Source organism: Hyla sarda, chromosome 5 (assembly GCF_029499605.1).
Source record: "Hyla sarda isolate aHylSar1 chromosome 5, aHylSar1.hap1, whole genome shotgun sequence".
In the NCBI taxonomy this organism is placed as follows: Eukaryota; Metazoa; Chordata; class Amphibia; order Anura; family Hylidae; genus Hyla; species Hyla sarda.
The window spans coordinates 172,389,997-172,411,112 of record NC_079193.1 but is presented as its reverse complement, the minus strand read 5'-3'; the positions used below and the strand labels follow the sequence as shown (position 1 = coordinate 172,411,112).

The window sequence follows — 21,116 nt, the reverse complement described above, 5'->3', positions numbered from 1 at the left end:
TTAGGGGTACCTAATGCTATAAGGTTATAAAACAACCCAACCCAAAATGTCCATGGTCTAATTGAACATAGTAACATAAGTGTCCACACGTGTGATGTAGTTTTAGCTTAATTGTTTTATATGGCTGTAATAACTTTTTTTTTTATTTTTTTTTTTTTATTTTTTTTTTTACAGACTCTCCAGTAACCCAAAACCAAAAGCCTGCTGCTTTCCAGTATAATGATAGAAATCCCAACCGTCAACCACAGCCTTCCTCTTCACTGGTGTCAGGTACAATACAGTTAAAGATTTTTGATATATCTAAATTGTTACATTCTATATTAAATTGTAAGAGCCCATTCACACTAGGGAATCTCTGCCCGGAGATACTTTCTGGGCTGAGCTTTCATCTGTAGAGGGACCACTCGGAAATAGACGGTGATGTGTTTCTAAGCAGATGGTGCTGAAAGAATGATAATGTTCTCTCTCACTCTCTCTCTCTCTATATCTCTATATATCTAAATATATATAAATATAAAATATATATATATATATATATATATATATATATATATATATATATATATATATATAAAATATATATATATATATATATATATATATAAATATAAAATATATATATATATATATATATATATATATAAATATATATAATATATGAAGTAGTGCAGCACTCCATATAGTGAAAAAAGTAGTGGGTTTATTCCATCAAAAACAGTGTAAGAGCAGCAACGTTTCGATCCTCTCAGGATCTTTTTCAAGCAGCAAATGGCAAGACCAAAGTGCATTTTATACACCCAAACAGCAATTGTGTCAAATCAATCAATCTTCAAATAATAAAGTGCAGATAGTGCAATTAAGGTACAGTATAATAATGTACAACAAAGTGCATAGTGACACGTACTATCAGTATCCATCAGACCTCAAATACTTTGTGCAATCATATGTGGTGCAATATAAAAGCAAGTGAGTTTTAAAAACATTAATTATTCTATTCCTCTGGTTATTAAACAATCATATTCTTTACATTAGTTGTAAACATCAGTGGATGCTGTGTCCATGCGGTCCGGCGTCCCGGAAGCCAGGTCTGTGGAGGCCACACCCTCAATATTAGCATAGCACCACTTGGAGAGCAGCAAGGCCAGTCACATAATAGATGGAGCTTCCTGAATTGTCGCGCATGCGCAATAATGCGAGGGGCGCTAACGCCGCCATGACTCTGATGGGCATCAGGCTCGGAGCGCTACCCCCACATGTGCGCATGCGTTAAAAAAAAACTTTATTCATACAGGCGTACTGAAAACAAATGCACACTGCTGTGTGCAGTTAAAATGGTATCACTAGATGGCGCTATCGTATTTAAATTAGGCTATATGGCTAGTTATGGCAATAAGGTATAGGAGTCAGTGCACAGAGGGCGGAATAAAATGAAAATAAAATTAAAAATAAGAATGAACAAAAATAAATGAATAAACCAAATAATAACAAAGTATAATGTAAAAAAATTATTTTATATATGAAATAATAAAAATGAAAAAATTTGAGATGATCAACTAAATACTAATTAAAGGAGGAGGAAATATTAGGGTCCCTCACACTAGTGGTACTTGCATGCAGGGCTAGAGTAAGTCACTTGACCAGAGGTGAGAATAGTTCGGACATAACATGGGTTGCCAAGGCAAAACCCTGTCATGTACCTGCCGTACCCCTTGCTGCTCTCCGAGTGGTGCTATGCTAGTATTGAGGGTGTGGCGTCCACGGACCTGGCTTCCGGGACTTCGGACCGCATGGACACGGCATCCACTGATGTTTACAACTAATGTAAGGAATATGATTGTTTAATTATTCTATTCCTCTGGTTATTAATGTTTTTAAAACTCAATTGCTTTTATATTGCACTATATTGTACCACATGTGAATGCACAATGTATTTGAGGTCTGATGGATACTGATAGTACGTGTCACTATGCACTTTGTTGTACAATATTATGCTGTACCTTAATTGCACTATCTGCACTTTATTATTTGATGATTGATTTTACACAATTGCTATTTGGGTGTATAAAATGCACTTTGGTATTGTCATTTGCTGCTTGAAAAAGATCCTGGAGAGAATCGAAACGTCGCTGCTCTTACACTGTTTTTGATGGAATAAACCCACTACTTTTTTCACTATATGGAGTGCTGCACTACTTCTTATTTTTATGGAATTGGAGGGACTTATGGACTGATCCTTTTTTAGTTGCTTGCACCCTGCTATTTATAAATTTTTTACATCAAGAGTGCTGTTGTGCCGCCATTTTTTATATATATATATATATATATATATATATATATATATATATATATATATATATACATATATATATACACACACATATCTACATCTATCTCTATCTATATATCTATCTATATAGATAGATATATAGATAGAGATAGATGTAGATATGTGTGTGTATATATATATGTATATATATATATATATATATATATAATATATATATAATATACACATGCAAAAAGAAAGCCAGCACAACAGCCTAATACACGGGTGCACACTGCTATGGCAGATACAGAGTATACAAAAAAAGAGGATTGCAGCAGCACACAATGGTCAAAAAATTGAGGCTCTTAGCGCACTTTTTGATCAAAACGTGTCCCCCCATCCACCAAGGGGAGGTGGCCTCATTTAGGATGGGACCCTAGCACAAAATCTGAGCCTAACGTTCAACTATCCACTCACCTCTGCTGGGCATATAGCCTGTGACTGGGTGACATGCTGGATCCATAAACAATTTAAAGCTCCACCTGTGAAAAAGGGGGAGGGGTGCACAGCTAAAGAGGATGCCATTTCCCCCTGAGTTGTACATACAAGCAAAAAGAAAGATAGCCAGCACAACAGCGTAATACAGGGGTGCACACTGCTATGGCAGATACAGAGTATACAAAAAAGAGGATTGCAGCAGCACACATTGGTCCAAAAATTTAGGCTCTTAGCGCACTTTTTGATCAAAACGTGTCCCCCATCCACCACGGGGAGGTCGCCTCATTTAGCATGTTTTTCCATTGTGTATCCAGGGACACAATCGGGTATACAGTGCGGCCGCACATATACTGCCTCCGGTCCCAAGCAGGAAATGACGTACTCTCAATGCCGATCACTAAAGGGAACAAGCGCATGCGCATCATACCGAAACCTTCTGGATGCGCCATCTTGGAACAGGGCAGTCCCACACAGCAGTGTACCTTTCATTTTATGTGTATAGCGCATAGTGGGGGTGCATGTACACCTGATTCACAGGAGCGTCTGCCATCTAGAGCGGGGACCCGTTCTATACTGGCAATCCCAGTCCTGTATCACCCGATGGGGAATCCTGACGGGTGGTGGTTTTCCGGTCCGCTCTTACTGTGATGGTTGTACCTTGGCATCCACGTTCCCATCTTTGCAACAGGGTGTACTTGGTGTATGAAAACATATAGCTGGGGTATGCCACTGGTTCCGCGATTCTTAAGGTATGTTCCCAAGTGATATAGAGAGTAGTGCAAAAATTAGTTCCTGGCATACATAGGGATTTTATGCTTGCCGTTCCCCGACTCCTTCCTGTGAATAAAGGAAAAACAAACTTCTTTTAGAATCAAGTTGTACCAATACATACATAGGGGTTTCACAGGTATATGGACAATATCACTGCATAGGGGTACAAAACATTTACAGATTGCAAATTTTCTGACTGATCTTGAACTCCACATTCAAGCCCGCCGGCTTCAGGTAGTGCTCTCCTTTTCTTGAGCTCTTTCCTTTTCAAGTGACTTATACCGTCACCTCCCTTTTTAAGTGGAGGGACATGATCTATAAGCATGAAGCGCAAGTCCTCTATAAGCATGAAGCGTATGTACTCCTGCTTTAAAATCGTGTTGAAATAAAGATGGACTGTTATACTAACACTGGATGCCGGCATTTTACAAGTTACCATATACTCCCTCCCCTAATATAACCATTTTTCGACGTCAGCTGATGTTCTAAGTCTGCCTCTCTATTGGCACATGATAGTGCCACACTTAATATTGGTATGGTATTGGTATGATTCTTGTTACCCATTAGGCATCTGAGGTGATAATGCCTATGTTATGTATGGATTATCTGGCATTTTCCCACATTATTTTTTCCTGTCATATTTAACCCCTTAAGGACCGGGGGTTTTTCCGTTTTTGCATTTTCGTTTTTTGCTCCTTGCCTTTAAAAAATCATAACTCTTTCAATTTTGCACCTAAAAATCCATATGATGGCTTATTTTTTGCACCACCAATTCTACTTTGTAATGACGTCAGTCATTGTGCCCAAAAATCTACGGTGAAACGGGGAAAAAAATCATTGTGAGACAAAATTGAAAAAAAAAACGCCATTTTGTAACTTTTGGGGGCTTCCGTTTCTACGTAGTACATTTTTCGGTAAAAATGACACCTTACCTTTATTCTGTAGGTCCATATGATTAAAATGATACCCTACTTATACAGGTTTGAATTTGTCGCACTTCTGGAAAAAATCATAACTTCATGCAGAAAAATTTATACGTTTAAAATTGTCATCTTCTTACCCCTATAACTTTTTTATTTTTCCGTGTATGGGGCGGTATGAGGGCTCATTTTTTGCGCCGTGATCTGAAGTTTTTAACGGTATCATTTTTGCATTGATGGGACTTATTGATCGCTTTTTATTCATTTTTTCATGATATAGAAAGTGACCAAAAATGCACTATTTTGGACTTTGGAATTTTTTTGCGCGCACGCCATTGACCGTGCGGTTTAATTAACGATATATTTTTATAATTCGGACATTTCCGCACGCGGCGATACCATTTATGTTTATTTTTATTTACACTGTGTTTTTTCTTTTATGGGAAAAGGAGGGTGATTCAAACTTTTAATAGGGAAGGGGTTAAATGATCTTTATTCACTTTTTTTTTGCACTTTTTTTTTGCAGTGTTATAGGTCCCATAGGGACCTATAACACTGCACACACTGATCTTTTACATTGATCACTGGTTTCTCATAAGAAACCAGTGATCGATGATTCTGCCGCATGACTGCTCATGCCTGGATCTCAGGCACTGAGCAGTCATTCGGCGATCGGACAGCGAGGAGGCAGGTAGGGGCCCTCCCGCTGTCCTGTCAGCTGTTCGGGATGCCGCGATTTCACCGCGGCTATCCCGAACAGCCCACTGAGCTAGCCGGCATGCTTTCGGTTTCACTTTAGACGCGGCGTTCAACTTTGAACGCCGCGTCTAAAGGGTTAATAGCGCGCGGCGCAGCGATCAATGCCGCGCGCTATTAGCCACGGGTCCCGGCCGTTGTTAGAGGCCGGGCCCGAACCGCTATGACGCGGGGCCACGCCGTGGCCCCGCGTTATAGATCGGGAGTGGACACATGACGTTCCAGTACGTCATGTGTCCTTAAGGGGTTAAGGACGCAGGACGTAAATGTACGTCCTGGTGAGGTGGTACTTAACGCACCAGGACGTACATTTACGTCCTGTGCATAACCGCGGGCATCGGAGCGATGTCAGTGTCATGCACGGCTGATCCCGGCTGCTGATCGCAGCCAGGGACCCGCCGGCAATGGCCGACACCCGCGATCTCGCGGGCGTCCGCCATTAACCCCTCAGGTGCCGGGATCAATACAGATCCCGGCATCTGCGGCAGTGCGCGATTTGAATGAATGATCGGATCGCCCGCAGCGCTGCTGCGGGGATCCGATCATTCATAACGCCGCACGGAGGTCCCCTCTCCTTCCTCCGTCCGGCTCCCGGCGTCTCCTGCTCTGGTCTGTGATCGAGCAGACCAGAGCAGAAGATGACCGAAAACACTGATCTGTTCTATGTCCTATACATAGAACAGATCAGTATTAGCAATCATGGTATTGCTATGAATAGTCCCATATGGTGACTATTCAAGTGTAAAAAAAATGTAAAAGTAAAAAAAAAAGTGAAAAATCCCCTCCCCCAATAAAAAAGTAAAACGTCCGTTTTTTCCTATTTTACCCCCAAAAAGCATAAAAAAAATATTTTTACAGACATATTTGGTATCGCCGCGTGCGTAAATGTCCGAACTATTAAAATAAAATGTTAATGATCCCGTACGGTAAACGGCGTGAACGAAAAAAAAAAGTCAAAAATTCCTACTTTTTTAATACATTTTATAAAAAAAAATTATAAAAAATGTATTAAGTTTTTTATAAAATGTGGTATCAAAAAAAGTACAGATCATGGCGCAAAAAATGAGCCCCCATACCGCCGCTTATACGGAAAAATTAAAAAGTTAGAGGTCATCAAAATAAAGGGATTATAAACGTACTAATTTGGTTAAAAAGTTTGTGATTTTTTTTAAGCGCAACAAGAATATAAAAGTATGTAATAATGGGTATCATTTTAATCGTATTGACCCTCAGAATAAAGAACACACGTCATTTTTACCATAAATTGTACGGCGTGAAAACGAAACCTTCCATAATTAGCAAAATTGCGTTTTTCGTTTTAATTTCCCCACAAAAATAGTGTTTTTGGTTGCACCATACATTTTATGATATAATGAGTGATGTCATTACAAAGGACAACTGGTCACGCAAAAAACAAGCCCTCATACTAGTCTGGCGATGAAAATATAAAAGAGTTATGATTTTTAGAAGGCGAGGAGGAAAAAATGAAAACGTAAAAATTAAATTGTCTGAGTCCTTAAGGCCAAAATGGGCTGAGTCCTTAAGGGGTTAAACAAGTGTCCGGTTGGTTACTCTTCTTTGTTATGGAGCAAGAAAAACAATTTAGGTGCTGATTATCTTTCACTACTGTTTTTATCAGATTATGTGTCTCATTAATATTAAGCAAATTTTAACCATTCATCATAAGGTCCATGCAGCATCATTACTATATACCTACCTTATTTGGGGTACTACCACTTTAAGAATATCTGCCTGTGCCTTCAGCTGTTTGTCTGTGAATCAGACAGCTGATTGAGGCTCTAAAGCAGCAGTTACCACCGCAATAAAGTATACACGTGCCCTTGTTTAGATTTGTGGATTCATGTGACCTTTCTCATTTGATATCCACTGGGCATTGCATACCTACATCGCTGTCACCACAAAGAAGTGAGGCACACAGATCGCGCAGCCAGTGTGCGCACGTTACCTTTTGTTTACATCGGAGGTCCACGCACATGACACGAGTCATGTGACCTCCACCCGGACTGGAAGTATGCGCTATTCCCGTAGCGCTGAGTCTTCCTGAAGCCGGAGCAGACGCATGCTTTTGGCGTCTGATGTAAGTTCCGGTTACCTGACTGGGGAGGTTCAGGTGGATTCAGCAGAACCTCGGCATCCAATAAGGTAAGCCCCTTCACAGGGGAATGTACCTCGTTGGCTATCATAGTAAAGGGGGAGGTTCCTATTGTATGTATTTAAACCGGGAAACTTTCATTTAGACACATGGTTATCAGCAGTGTGTCACCATCTGTACTGCTCCCCTATCTGACCATCCGAGGATTGTCTTGCCAGTTCTACCCAGCCCCCAGACCGTCCCCTGATGAGCAGGGGGGCGTGAAACGCGTTGGGACATTTTCCATATCAGTTCAATATGGGACTTTTTTCGTGACATCCTTGTTAGAGACCGGTCCTCATTTGTGTGATAAGTATATCTATCTATTATTTTGTTGGTCTAGTCATCTATCATGTTGCGCCACTATAATTGACAGGTTGGTATCCACCTGGAACTGTTGTATTTTGCTATTGAGATATGTCATCTTGCAAACCATATGTATATGTTAATACTACCATCTGATATCTGTTTCATTATTTACTCAATATATTTCTGAGTTTATCTTGGCAGAAATAAGTTCTTTTGTTTTGAGTGTCATATTTATCACTTGACACTACCTCCAGGGCCGTTGTAATTGATATATATTATATCTTTTATGTAATATACAAACACTTGATACCTTGTCAATCCATCTAGTGGCTCCCTTGACATAGACGATTCATTTAGTGGCTCCCTTGATATAGACCTCTGGTTGTTGACTTATACAGCCCCCCACTAATACTTCTTTATATCTCCAATCATTGGTATACTAGTAGGGATCTCTTATCCTATCCCTCTAGCTATTCAGGGTACCCCAGTGAGACAGTGAGCCCCCTCTCTCTATACCTCTCATTGTAGGGTATACAGGAACAGAGACAGGTTTAGGTTCCGGAGCGGGGCCGCCCTTATCAGGGCGTACACTCCGCCTAGGGCTAGGCCTAGAGAGAGGGCAATTTAGGGAGACACCAGGCTGGCGGCCTATTGTCAAAACTTGGCCAATATCCCTTAGTCCCCTCTCCCCCTTTTTACCTTTACCTCACACCCTACCTTTAGCACAGGTGACTATATTGAATTTGTTATTTTTTTGTGCAATCTTCCTCTGATTGTAGTTGTTGGACCGGTCGTATAGATCTACGTAGGCTGTTTGTCTTTGTCATAAACCCTGATCGAGGGTAGGCATTTTTTGACACAGACAAACTCTTGTGATTGGATTTGTTCTTTATGGCTTTGTGCCATTTTTGTTTTTGATGGTTTGGGATTTATTCCCCTTTTAATTGAACATATATTAAAAGCTAAGTTTTAGTGTTTTTTCGGTGATATTATTTTGATTGAGACACTAAATAATTTCTGAACGGTGATTTGTGGCATTTTACAAGTTACCAAAATTTACAAAGAAAATAACCACATTTCAAATCTTTTACTTTAGGGAAATTTAGGGGTACCTAATGCTATAAGGTTATAAAACAACCCAACCCAAAATGTCCATGGTCTAATTGAACATAGTGACATAAGTGTCCACACGTGTGATGTAGTTTTAGCTTAATTGTTTTATATGGCTGTAATTATTATTATTTTTTTTTTTTTACAGACACTCCAGTAACCCAAAACCAACAGCCTGCCGCTTTCCAGTATAATAATAGAAATCCCAACCGTCAACCACAGCCTTCCTCTTCACTGGTGTCAGGTACAATACAGTTAAAGATTTTTGGTATATCTAAATTGTTACATTCTATATTAAATTGTAAGAGCCCATTCACACTAGGGAATCTCTGCCCGGAGATACTTTCTGGGCTGAGATTTCATCTGTAGAGGGACCACTCTGAAATAGACGGTGATGTGTTTCTAAGCAGATGCTGCTGAAAGAATGATCTCTCTCGCTCTCATAGATATGTATGTAATAAATATATGGCGCAGACATATTTGATGTGCAGGATTTGAAGCTGTGTTCAGACATTTAGTTAACTTTGAAATCTGCAGCATAAAACCCAGTGCATCAAATATCCACAGGATACTGTACATGAGGATACACCGTTAAGTGGAAATACCACCTTTATAATTTGTATATAAGATAAATAAAATATATATATATATCTCTCAACAGGAAAATATAGCAGCACACTGCTAGCACAAAGATATAGATGAAACATGAGTATATAGATAAAACATGAGTATATAGATAGAACATGAAAAGCTATACAGCTGTAATGCAATAAATGAAGCTATGAAAATATGAGGTACTTAGCTTGCAAATTTGGCGCCAAATAGCGTGGACCGTCCCACCACGGTAAGGTGACCTCATTCTGGGACGGACCCTACACTGTGTATATGCCTCTGTGTGAACAGTACAACAGGCATTGCAAGGTCTGAAACATCCAAGGCACCTTATATACACCTAATATATATAATATACAAATTATAAAGGTGGTATTTCCACTTTACGGTGTATTCTCATGTACATTATCCTGTGGATATTTGATGCACTGGGTTTTATGCTGCAGATTTCAATGTTAACTAAATGTCTGAACACAGCTTCAAATCCTGCACATCAAATATGGCTGCGCCAGGTCTTTGGCCATTTCTGGCACTGCTAAATAGATATACATAATTAGTTCCACTAGTATAGAATAGAAGGATGCAGTGCTCCCAATTAGTGTTGAAAAAAAAACTTGTAGTTTATTCCATGATGCAGACAACGTTTCGGCGATCTCTCACCGTCATTTTCAAGTGCAAATAATTGATACAGCGGGGGTTTAAATACACTTCCTAATCAGTGACATCATATGCATAATTGGTGAAATCATCAGAATCATTACAAATATAAGCAAAGTGCATATCATAATAAATCCACAACAAACTTCATCCTTGTGCAGTGTATATGACATATAGTACAATTATGTGCTCATATATATAGTCCGATCGTACTATCCATCTGGCGATCGTCTTGTGCATGCAACATATAAGTGACAGTGCACAGGTGTATAAATAAAAACATGTGATTATGATGGTAGCAGAATACACAAACCTTATAGCGTGGGACGCCGCTTTGTTTGTTAGCCCGTTGCATACTGTCAGCTGCTTCCGGGTCCCGGGTGAGCTGCAGCCAATCAAACAGAGGCGTCACTCGTTTCCACAGTAACACATGGGGCATAGTCATACTGACATCTCGCGCTGCGAGGCTTCTGATGCCTGTCTTATTGCGCATGCCTATAGAGCTGTAAGGAGTAAGTAACCATCATATTGATGAAGGGCAAATCTTGCCCATAGTGTAATAGACATAAAGAAGCATAATACTAAAGGCTATATATATATATATATATATATATATATATATATATATATATATATATATATAATTGTGATGTATATATCAATATCTCCTATGTAGTGCATCGCTCCCATCCACACTTATGATATACAGTCATGGGGCCGCAACACAGCAATCTCCCTATCAGGTAATATTCCACATATAGTTGATCTGCCCTATTGCTAGACCAGAGACACAAATTAGACCTCAGACCAGGAATTACATATATTACCACCTGGGCAGTGGACTAGATCAATGAGTATACCTATATTCTGGGAGAAGTGTCGACTGGCTCCCTATCATACAGGAGCATTCAAACCGGAGCATCTGTTACACAAGGAGAACAATGCAAGTACTGTAGTTATATATCTTTTATTAGATGTTAGATACTGTAGAACACAGGGTGGCACCACTGTCCTACTGACTCACAGCTCCTATCAAAATATCTTGAAAAATTAAGTTTAAAAAAAAATAAAAAATACAAAAAAATCCACAATAAAAGGCAAATCTTAAAATGCGTTTTGTGTTCAATTCTTGCTGCCATCATATCTTTATTGGAGAAATCTAAGTAAAGAAGAAAAAATGGAAAATAAATCCATAAGTATATATATCACTTATTACCATATATCCACCTGGGCACTGTCATCACCAAGGGCTTCATTGGGTGATTATCTTAACATTTTCTGTGTAACAATGAATTCTACATTGAGACAATTTGGTTTTAATGAATTCATATCATAGATCCACTTTAATTCCCTTTTCTGCAGGATGGAGATCCGATCCCCACCTCGCTTGAGTGGGGGGGATATGATCTACCACCATGCATTTCAAATCATGTTCAGAGTGACCCTCTTCCATTAAGTGCTTTGAGACTGGCAACTCCCCTTTTTTTACGAATAGAATAGCGATGCTGATTTAGTCTAGTTTTAAAATCGCACTTGTTCTCACCCACATAAATTAAATTACAAGGGCACCATAGGATGTATATTACATGATTGCTGTCACACGTTAAGTAGAATTTTATGGGGATAGTTACTCCTGTCTTGGGGTGCACAAATGCTTCACCTTTTTGGAGGTATCTGCAGTTAATGCACCTTCTACAAGGAAAGCATCACTTTGCCTGAACTGGAAGGTATTTTTGTGTGCTACCTTTTTGTTTAGAGATGTCTGCTCTCACCAGACAATCCCTCAAACTTCTAGTTCTCCGATAAGACATGAGGTGTCTCCCTAAATTCTGGAATTTCAGGATAGCTCTTACTAATGAGGTGCCAGTGTTTCCTCACTTTTTGGGAAATCTTGCCTGACACCTCATCGTATGTAGTTAAGGGTATGTATAAAGGGTATTCATTTTGATTGATCTTTTTTAATCCTTGGGCATCTAATGCCCTGACGTTCTTATAGTAGCCTTTTTTTTTGCACATTAATTACAGCAGTGGGGTAACCCCTAGTAATAAACTGTGTAGTCACTTTTTTCAATTGCTCTGTCTAGTTTTTCTTCTGTGTCTGTAATTCTGCTAGCCCGCAAAAACTGGCTGTACGGTAGAGACTGGACCATTGACCTAGGATGGCAGGATTCATACCTTAATAGTGTATTGCAATCTGTTGGTTTACAATATAAGTCAGTAGTAAGTTTGTTGTTCATAACCGTGACTTCAGTATCTAGAAACTGTATTTTATCCCTTGAATGTGTTAATATGTGAACTGTAGTTAACTGTCTATGCTATTCAGATAAGATTGAAATTTAATCAATTCTCCCACCGTGCCAGTCCAGATAAGAAAAATATCATCTATAAAACGCCACCACCCCAGGATATTCCTGGAGTAGTGGGTTACATAGATGTGACTCTCTTCAAAATCTGCCATCACTAGATTCGCATAGGTGGGTGCCATGTTACTCCCCATAGCGTTCCCACATAATTGAATATAGTACTTCTCGTCAAATAAAAAATAGTTATTCTGGAGCACAAACATCAGTAACTCGAGGATAAAGGAAATCTGATCAGAGTCAAATTTGGCATCAGTAAGACATTTCTTAATGGCTTGTAGTACCCTTGTATGCTGTATTGACGTGCAAAGAACGTCAAAACTGGCAATAATTGCATCGTGTGGTAATGTGATCTGAGAAATTTTTGACAGAAAATCATGAGTGTCCTGTGGATATGACTTTGACCTCATAGCAAAGGGTCTTAGGAATTTGTCCCAAAAAAATTGACACATTGCTGGATAATGACCCCCTGCCGGAGACAATGGGCTTACCTGAGGGATCTTGAAGGCCCTTATGTATCTTCGGCAGGAGGTATAGCAATGGTGTAATAGGATGTTGAACCAAAAAAAAACTTATTTATAACTCTTAGTTATTTATCAAAAAGACCCTGATCAAATGCATTCCTCACTATTTGTTGTAATGTGCGCTCCATCTTTATTTTGGGATCTCTAGGCAGAACACTGTATACATTTACATCACTTTACTGCCTGTATGCCTCTTTAAAATATGTGCTCCTATCCATGACCACAACCCCACCTCCTTTGTCAGCAGGTTTGACAATGAGGTTTTGGTCATGGATAAGTTGATGTATAGCAATGAGTTCACCATGTGTCAAGTTTGGATGTTTCAACCGTAATTGTTGTTGTTGTTTGATGATCAATAATTCCCTTTTCACACATTCAGTGAAAGTAGTCACTGCATGGGATTCTGTTAGGCTGAAAGTCACTAGGAACATGTAAATCCAACTTATGAAATTCAAAACCCGTACTCCCTTCATCAGGCATGGGTAAACATTCTTTGGATTTGTGCTGGGAGAACCAAATTTTTTACTTTATTCTCCGCACAAATTGTATAAGTTCAAGTTGGAACCAGTCATTAAAGAGGTACTCCGCTGCTTAGACATCTTATCCCCTATCCAAAGCATAGGGGATAAGATGCCTGATCGCGGGAGTCCCGCCGCTGGGGACCCCCGTGATCTTGCACGCGGCACCCCGTTTGTAATCAGTCCCCGGATCGTGTTCTCTCCGGGACTGATTACCGGCGACTACAGGGCGGGCGGCGTGTGACGTCACACTCCGCCCCTCAATGCAAGCCGACGGGAGGGGGCGTGATAGCTGTCACGCCCCCTCCCGTAGGCTTGCATTGAGGGGTGGAGTGTGACCTCACACGGGGGGTGTGACGTCACACGCCGCCCGCCCTGTAGTCGCCGGTAATCAGTCCCGGAGAGAACACGATCCGGGGACTGATTACAAACGGGGTGCCGCGTGCAAGATCACGGGGGTCCCCAGCGGCGGGACTCCCTCGATCATGCATCTTATCCCCTATCCTTTGGATAGGGGATAAGAGGTCTAAGCACCGGAGAACCCCTTTAAATCTATTGGGGCAAAAATTAAGTCCTTTTGATAACAAAGATAATTGATCAACAGATAAATTATATGAAGAGATATTTACCACAGTTTGTCTGTCCATAGTCTTTACTTCTTCTTTTGTGTAGATGTACTCTGTCCCTGGTTCTTCGTATTTCCTTGCGTTTTGTTTTTTGCGAGTGCGGAAATGGCGACTGCCTCCCCTCCTCCGTTTATTTGTGGGGCTTGAACCTCTAAAAAAGGCTGTTGCTTGGGTTGTTGATCCCTTTGGGTGGCTTTGGGTCTCATAGGTGTCTCACGGACTTCATCATCATCTGTAGCCACATTGTTCTTCTTGAAAAACTGTTTGGCTGTTGAAGACACATTATCCCAGGTATAAACTTTCCCACTGCTGTAGTCCTGGTTATATCTAAACCATTTCCTTCTTTTGGTTTCTTCAATAGTGTTGCGTTGCTTGGATATAAAATGTTGTTGTTTCTCAAAAAACCTATCACAGTCTTCTGGATTGAGGGATTTTTTTTAAGCATTTTCTAATTCTGTGACCTTAGCTTGGGCCACCAGAAGATCCCGCTGTAGAAATTCTAAATTCAGAAGGATGAGGTAAAGTGTGTGTTTGTTTGAGATTGCTTTGAATCGTACTCTATAGTCCAAATCATTCACAAAAGAGTTGGCGCTGGGCTGCATACGTCGTAAGTCCATGCTTGATGGGTTATGAAGAAAAGATGCATCACCCAACGAACTCCCCAAGATCCGATCAGCATCCAAGGTTGTATATGAAAAGGCATCAGTGGAATATGCATGTGTAGACATACCCGTTTGGTTGTTGGTTGAAGTATTCATAATATTCAAGATGGTTGGGTGCTAATGTATACAGGTGATAGTGATAAAGGTGTATACATCTATGTCACGGGGTGGGGGATTGGCGGCCTGCATGTTTTTCCGTTGTGTATACAGGGACGCCATCGGGTATACAGTGCGGCCACACATATACTGCTTCCGGTCCCAAGCAGGAAATGACGTACTATCAATGCCGATCACTAAAGGGAACAAGCGCATGCGCATCATACCGAAACCTTCTGGATGCGCCATCTTGGAACAGGGCAGTCCCACACAGCAGTGTACCTTTCATTTCATGTGTATAGCGCCATCTGCTGGTTGTACCAGCGCATAGTGGGGGTGGAGAGACACCTGATTCACAGGAGCGTCTGCCATCTAGAGCGGGGACCCGTTCTATACTGGCAATCCCGGTCCTGTATCACCTGATGGGGAATCCTGACGAGTTGTGGTTTTCCGGTCTGCTCTTACTGTGATGGTTGTACCTTGCCACGTTCCCATCTTTGCAACAGGCTGTACTTGGTATATGAAAACGTATAGCTGGGGTATGCCACTGGTTCCGCGATTCTTAAGATATGTTCCCAAGTGATATAGAAAGTAGTGCAAATTTAGTGTGATGCGTTCCTGGCATACATCGGGATTTCATGCTTGCCGTTCCCTGACTCCTTCCCGTGAATAAAGGAAAAACAAATTTCTTTTAGAATAAAGTTGTACCAATACATACACAGGGGTTTAACAGGTATATGGACAATATCACTGCACAGGGGTACAAAACATTTACAGATTATAAATTTTCTGACTGATCTTAAACTACTCATTCAAGCCCGCCGGCTTCCGGGAGTTCAACGTATATACAGTGACCCCCGACCTACGATTGCCCCGACATATGATCAAATCAACATACGATGGCCTCTCAGAGGCCATTGCATGTCGATGTCAGCATCGACATATGATGCTTTTTTTATGTCGGGGCCATCGCATTAAGTGCTATCCGGCAGCGCAAAATGCTTAAGCTGCTGCCGGATAGCAGCTTAATGTTCCCCGTGTGGTGCGGTAAGTACTGTATTACTTACCCCTCCACGATGCTCCGGGTGCCCTCCGGGTACAGCGCTGGTCTTCCGGTGTCTTCTCTGCCCTCTCCGATGACGTCAATAGGCTGCTGCGCACATCATCCAATAGGAATGGCGTACTCAGTGGCGTAATGACGTCGCTACGCAGGCCCAGTAAGGCCTTGCGGAAGACAGTGGAGGACCGGAGAAGACAGCAGACAACCGGAGAAGACAGCGGAGGACCGGAGATGACCAGGAGAGCCCAGCGGAGGCCCGGGGTCACCATCGGGAGCGGCGGGGACACCATCGCAAGCGGCGGGGACAGGTGAGTACAGCTTCCTATACTTTACATTGCACGAATCCCTCAACATACGATGGATTCGACAAACGATGGCTCGTTTGGAACGAATTACCATCGTATGTTGAGTGACCACTATATCCACTTGAGCGCTCTCCTTTTCAAGTGACTTACACCGTCAACTCCCTTTTTAAGTGGAGGGACATGATCTATAAGCATGAAGCGTATGTACTCCTGCTTTAAGATCGTGTTGAAATAAAGATGGACTGTTGTACTAACACTGGATGCCGGCATTTTACAAGTTACCAAAATTTACAAAGAAAATAAACCACATTTTCAAATCTTTTAATTTAGGGAAATTGGGGGGTACCTAATGCTATAAGGTTATTAAACAACCCAACCCAAAATGTCCATTGTCTAATTGAACATAGTGACATAAGTGTCCACACGTGTGATGTAGTTTTAGCTTAATTGTTTTATATTTCTGTAATAACTTTTTTTTTTTTTTTTTTTTTTTTTTTTACAGACACTCCAGTAACCCAAAACCAAAAACCTGCCGCTTTCCAGTATAATGATAGAAATCCCAACCGTCAACCACAGCCTTCCTCTTCACTGGTGTCAGGTACAATACAGTTAAAGATTTTTGGTATATCTAAATTGTTACATTCTATATTAAATTGTAAGAGCCCATTAACACTAGGGAATCTCTGCCCGGAGATACTTTCTGGGCTGAGATTTCATCTGTAGAGGGACCACTCGGAATTAGACGGTGATGTGTTTCTAAGCAGATGCTGCTGAAAGAATGATAATGTTCGCTATATAGAGAGATAGAGATATAGATATATGTATATATATATATATATATATATATATATATATGTGTGTGTGTGTATTATATACAAATTATGAAGGTGTTATTTCCACTTTACGGTGTATTCTCATGTACAGTATCCTGTGGATATTTGATGCACTGGGTTTTATGCTGCAGATTTCAGTGTTAACTAAATGTCTGAACACAGCTTCAAATCCTGCACATCAAATATGTCTACGCCAAGTCTTCGGCCATTTCTGGCACTGCTAAATAGATATACATTATTAGTTCAACTAGGCATCTCTGCCCATACCCCTTTCTTGTCATTTGCATATAGCTTTTATGGACAAGGTGATGGACCTCTAATTCGGATGTACATCCTATATCAACTTGAACAACTTTTTCTACCAGAAAAATAACAGTTGATGCCCACTTAGCATGTATTAAAATATAGAAATCTTTATTGATAATCTGTATTAAAAACATATATGGTGCTCAGTAAAATGCAGAAAACAAATAGCCAGGAGAACACTATTATAAACTATGTAATGCACGCCATAATAGGACAATAAAGCAGCTTTGTGGAAATACCTAGGGCTACCACAAGGTGGGGTTATAGCAGGGTACCGTATTTTTCGCCGTATAAGACGCACTTTTTCTTCCCCAAAACGTGGGGGGAAAAGTTGGTGCGTCTTATACGGCGAATATACGCCCGAGGCTGCTGCGGGCGAGAGCGGGAAGTCAGCGGTAAGTACAGAGGCTGCGGCGGTGCGGTACAGCGCTGACTACCTGCTCCCCACCCGCAGCAGCCTCATGACCGCCGGTGAATTTTTCACCTCACACCAGCTATGTTTATTGCCCTATGCCTGGAACATACAGTTCCGGGTGCCGGGCAAGTGAATTACTAATAACTGTATACTAAAAACCAGGGGGCCTCCAGCTGTTCTGAAACTACAACTACCAGCATGCCTGGACCGGCAAAGGCTGTCTGGGCATGCTGGTAGTTGTAGTTTCACAACAGCTGGAGGCCCCCTGGTTTTTAATATACAGTATTAGTTTTTACCTGCTCTGGCCGGCCCCCGCCTGCAGCCGCACACAGGAGCCGGCCCGGGCAGATAAAATCATAGGTTTTCCTATGCCGGACATCCCTTTGTCCCGAAAAATCTTTTCGGGACATAAGGATGTCCGCGGGTCACTCACCATTCCCCGGCCGATGCGCGTCCTCCTCCGGTCCTCCTGCGGTCTTCCTGCGATCCTCCGCCTCTCTATGGTTGTACGCACGGGACCTCAGTGACGTCCCGTGCGTACAACCATAGAGGCGCCGGAGGAAGACGCACGCAGACCGGGGCCTGGTGAGTGACCGGCGGCGCGTAATCTTCAGCGTTCCGGTCACCGCTCCTCCGGTCCCGGCACCTACTGCTATGGTCCATAGGCCATAGCAGTAGATGTGATACTGGGCCAGAGGAGCAGTGACCGGATCACTGTGGGGGCAGCACACAGAGATACAGCCTCCAGCCGTACACTGTATATGGCTGGAAGCTGTATGTCTGTGGGGGGGAGCTGCCTACTATTGCGGGGGAACTATACTGCCAGCCATTGTGGGGGAACTATAGTGCCAACCATTGTGGGGGAACTATAGTGCCAGCCATTGTGGGGGAACTATACTGCCAGCCATTGTGGGGGAACTATACTGCCAACCATTGTGGGGGAACTATACTGCCAACCATTGTGGGGGAACTATACTGCCAACCATTGTGGGGGAACTATACTGCCAACCATTGTGGGGGAACTATACTGCCAACCATTGTGGGGGAACTATACTGCCAACCATTGTGGGGGAACTATACTGCCAACCATTGTGGGGGAACTATACTGCCAACCATTGTGGGGGAACTATACTGCCAACCATTGTGGGGGAACTATACTGCCAACCATTGTGGGGGAACTATACTGCCAACCATTGTGGAGGGTGGGGAGCTGCCTACCATTGTGGAGGGTGGGGAGCTGCCTACCATTGTGGAGGGTGGGGAGCTGCCTACCATTTTGGAGGGGGGGGAGCTGCCTACCATTTTGGAGGGGGGGGAGCTGCCTACCATTGTGGGGGAACTATACTGCCAACTATTGTGGGGGGGAGCTGCCAGTGCCTACCATTGTGGGGGAACTATACTGCCAACTATTGTGGGGAAACTATACTGCCAACCATTGTGGGGGAACTATACAGCCAACTATTGTGGGGAAACTATACTGCCAACCATTGTGGGGGGAGGGGGGAGGGGGGAGGAGCTGCCTACCATTGTGGGGGAACTATACTGCCAACTATTGTGGGGGAACTATACTGCCAATCATTGTGGGGGGGAGGGGGAAGGAGCTGCCTACTGTTGTGGGGGAACTATACTGCCAACTATTGTGGGGGGAGGAGGGGAGGAGCTGCCTACCATTGTGGGGGAACTATACTGCCAACTATTGTGGGGGAACTATACTGCCAACTATTGTGGGGGAACTATACTGATATAAAATATTTTACTACAGTATTTGGTTCAGAATCTTTTTTTTCTAGATTTTCCTCCTTTAAAATTGGGTGCGTCTTATATGCCGGAGCGTCTTATATGGCGAAAAATACGGTATATACAAATATTACAGCTAAATAGATACTGTTTAATGTGATGCATTTTTTTTTCCTATAGTACTGCATCATTTACCAGCAAAAAAATGTTTTATTCAAATTAGTTACATGGTGCACTGCCATGCCCACCCAGACCCCTCTCCTCGTACTACACTTGGACAATTCCAGGTGGCCATAGCGTTGCTTAAAATGCTAAAGCAACTCGCCTAGTGCACCTTATAGCAAATGGAGATGTTATCCAGCCAATGAACATAGCACTGCAGAATGATAAAGGTATCTTGGATTACACCGTAATGTTATCTATTCAGCGGTGCCAGCAGCTTATTTTTTTCAGACATTGGGGGACACTCCCTTTTAATTTATTTCTCTGGGGCTGTAGTTGGCTTCTCAGAAATCTTCGAAAATATAAAGATGCATAAAACCTTTTAGGGTGAATTCGCATGCAGCAGATGGGTTGCAGAAAATTCATCTGAATGGCATTTGCAGAAATCCGTGTTCTTGCCCTCTGAACAACCTTATTCCGATAAATAGCCCTGTTTTTTAGTTGCATAAGTTTCTTTTGACAAATCTACTGCACATAAACATATTCTTATTTGATTTTTAAAAATAACAAAGATTTTTTAATAGAAGTAATTTACAAATCTGTTTAACTTTCCGGAGCCAGTTGATATATATAAAAAAAAAAGTTTTGGCCTGGAATACCCCTTTAAAATTTTATGCTCTTTTGGATTGAGGAGAGTAAATAAAAACAAATCAAAGACAATAAAAGGAATTATTTCTGTTTCTGTAACCATATAAAGGGCTGTGCTGCATATACACCTCTGTCATAACTGCCCCCCCCCCCCCTACTGGGGCCACCTCTCTGATGTAAAAGCAGTGCACTGAATGAGCTGTGCTCATATATACTAGAAACAGCTGTAATATAGATTCACGCTCTACATTCAAGTCTATAATGGATCTAATAAAACCAACTTAGGTCTACTGAACCTCTCTTTCGTATCCCCTTCATAAGAAGCTATGGCAGGTTGCTAGGTCATGCCATCAAAATATAATTGTAGGGGATCTCACCTCTACAATATTTGCTAATTAAACGAATCAATCAACAGGGGTGTGGAAATTTTAAAAAAAACTACTTGTCCAAGGGACTAAAGCGGAACACAATCTACTTGTCCCTCAAGAAAATCCACTTGTCCTGGTTGATGAAATAATTTCAACCAAAATAGTCTGATTCCCCCCCCCCCCCCTCTAATGGTTTAATGGGCGATCGCAGCATGTCAGGCTATTAGCGGGGGGAGAGCTGTAGCTCCTCTTACGCCTAAGCCAAGCCCAGAAAAGTCTAGATGTAACTTTTTGATCACCTTATATAACATTTCTCATATGAAGTGACCAAAAATGAGCAATTCTGGACTATTATTTACATTTACACCGTTCACCGTACGGTTTAATTAACATTATAATTTAATAGTCTGGACATTTCCACATGTAGCGATACCACTTATGTTTA

General features: G+C 41.6%; 1 protein-coding gene across 5 annotated transcripts in view; it reads left to right on the top strand.

The window, feature by feature from the left end:
- LOC130273635 (uncharacterized protein DDB_G0284459-like) overlaps nucleotides 1-21,116 on the top strand; it is a 115,766-nt gene that overhangs the window by 88,275 nt on the left and 6,375 nt on the right. For 4 of the 5 annotated variants that reach the window (XM_056520757.1, XM_056520759.1, XM_056520754.1 and 1 more), the window contains one exon: nucleotides 175-270. In XM_056520757.1, the coding sequence (XP_056376732.1) occupies nucleotides 175-270 (96 nt within the window). Of the gene's footprint in view, nucleotides 1-174; nucleotides 271-8,930; nucleotides 9,167-21,116 lie in introns of those variants that run through there. The other variant, XM_056520756.1, reaches the window with a different exon arrangement.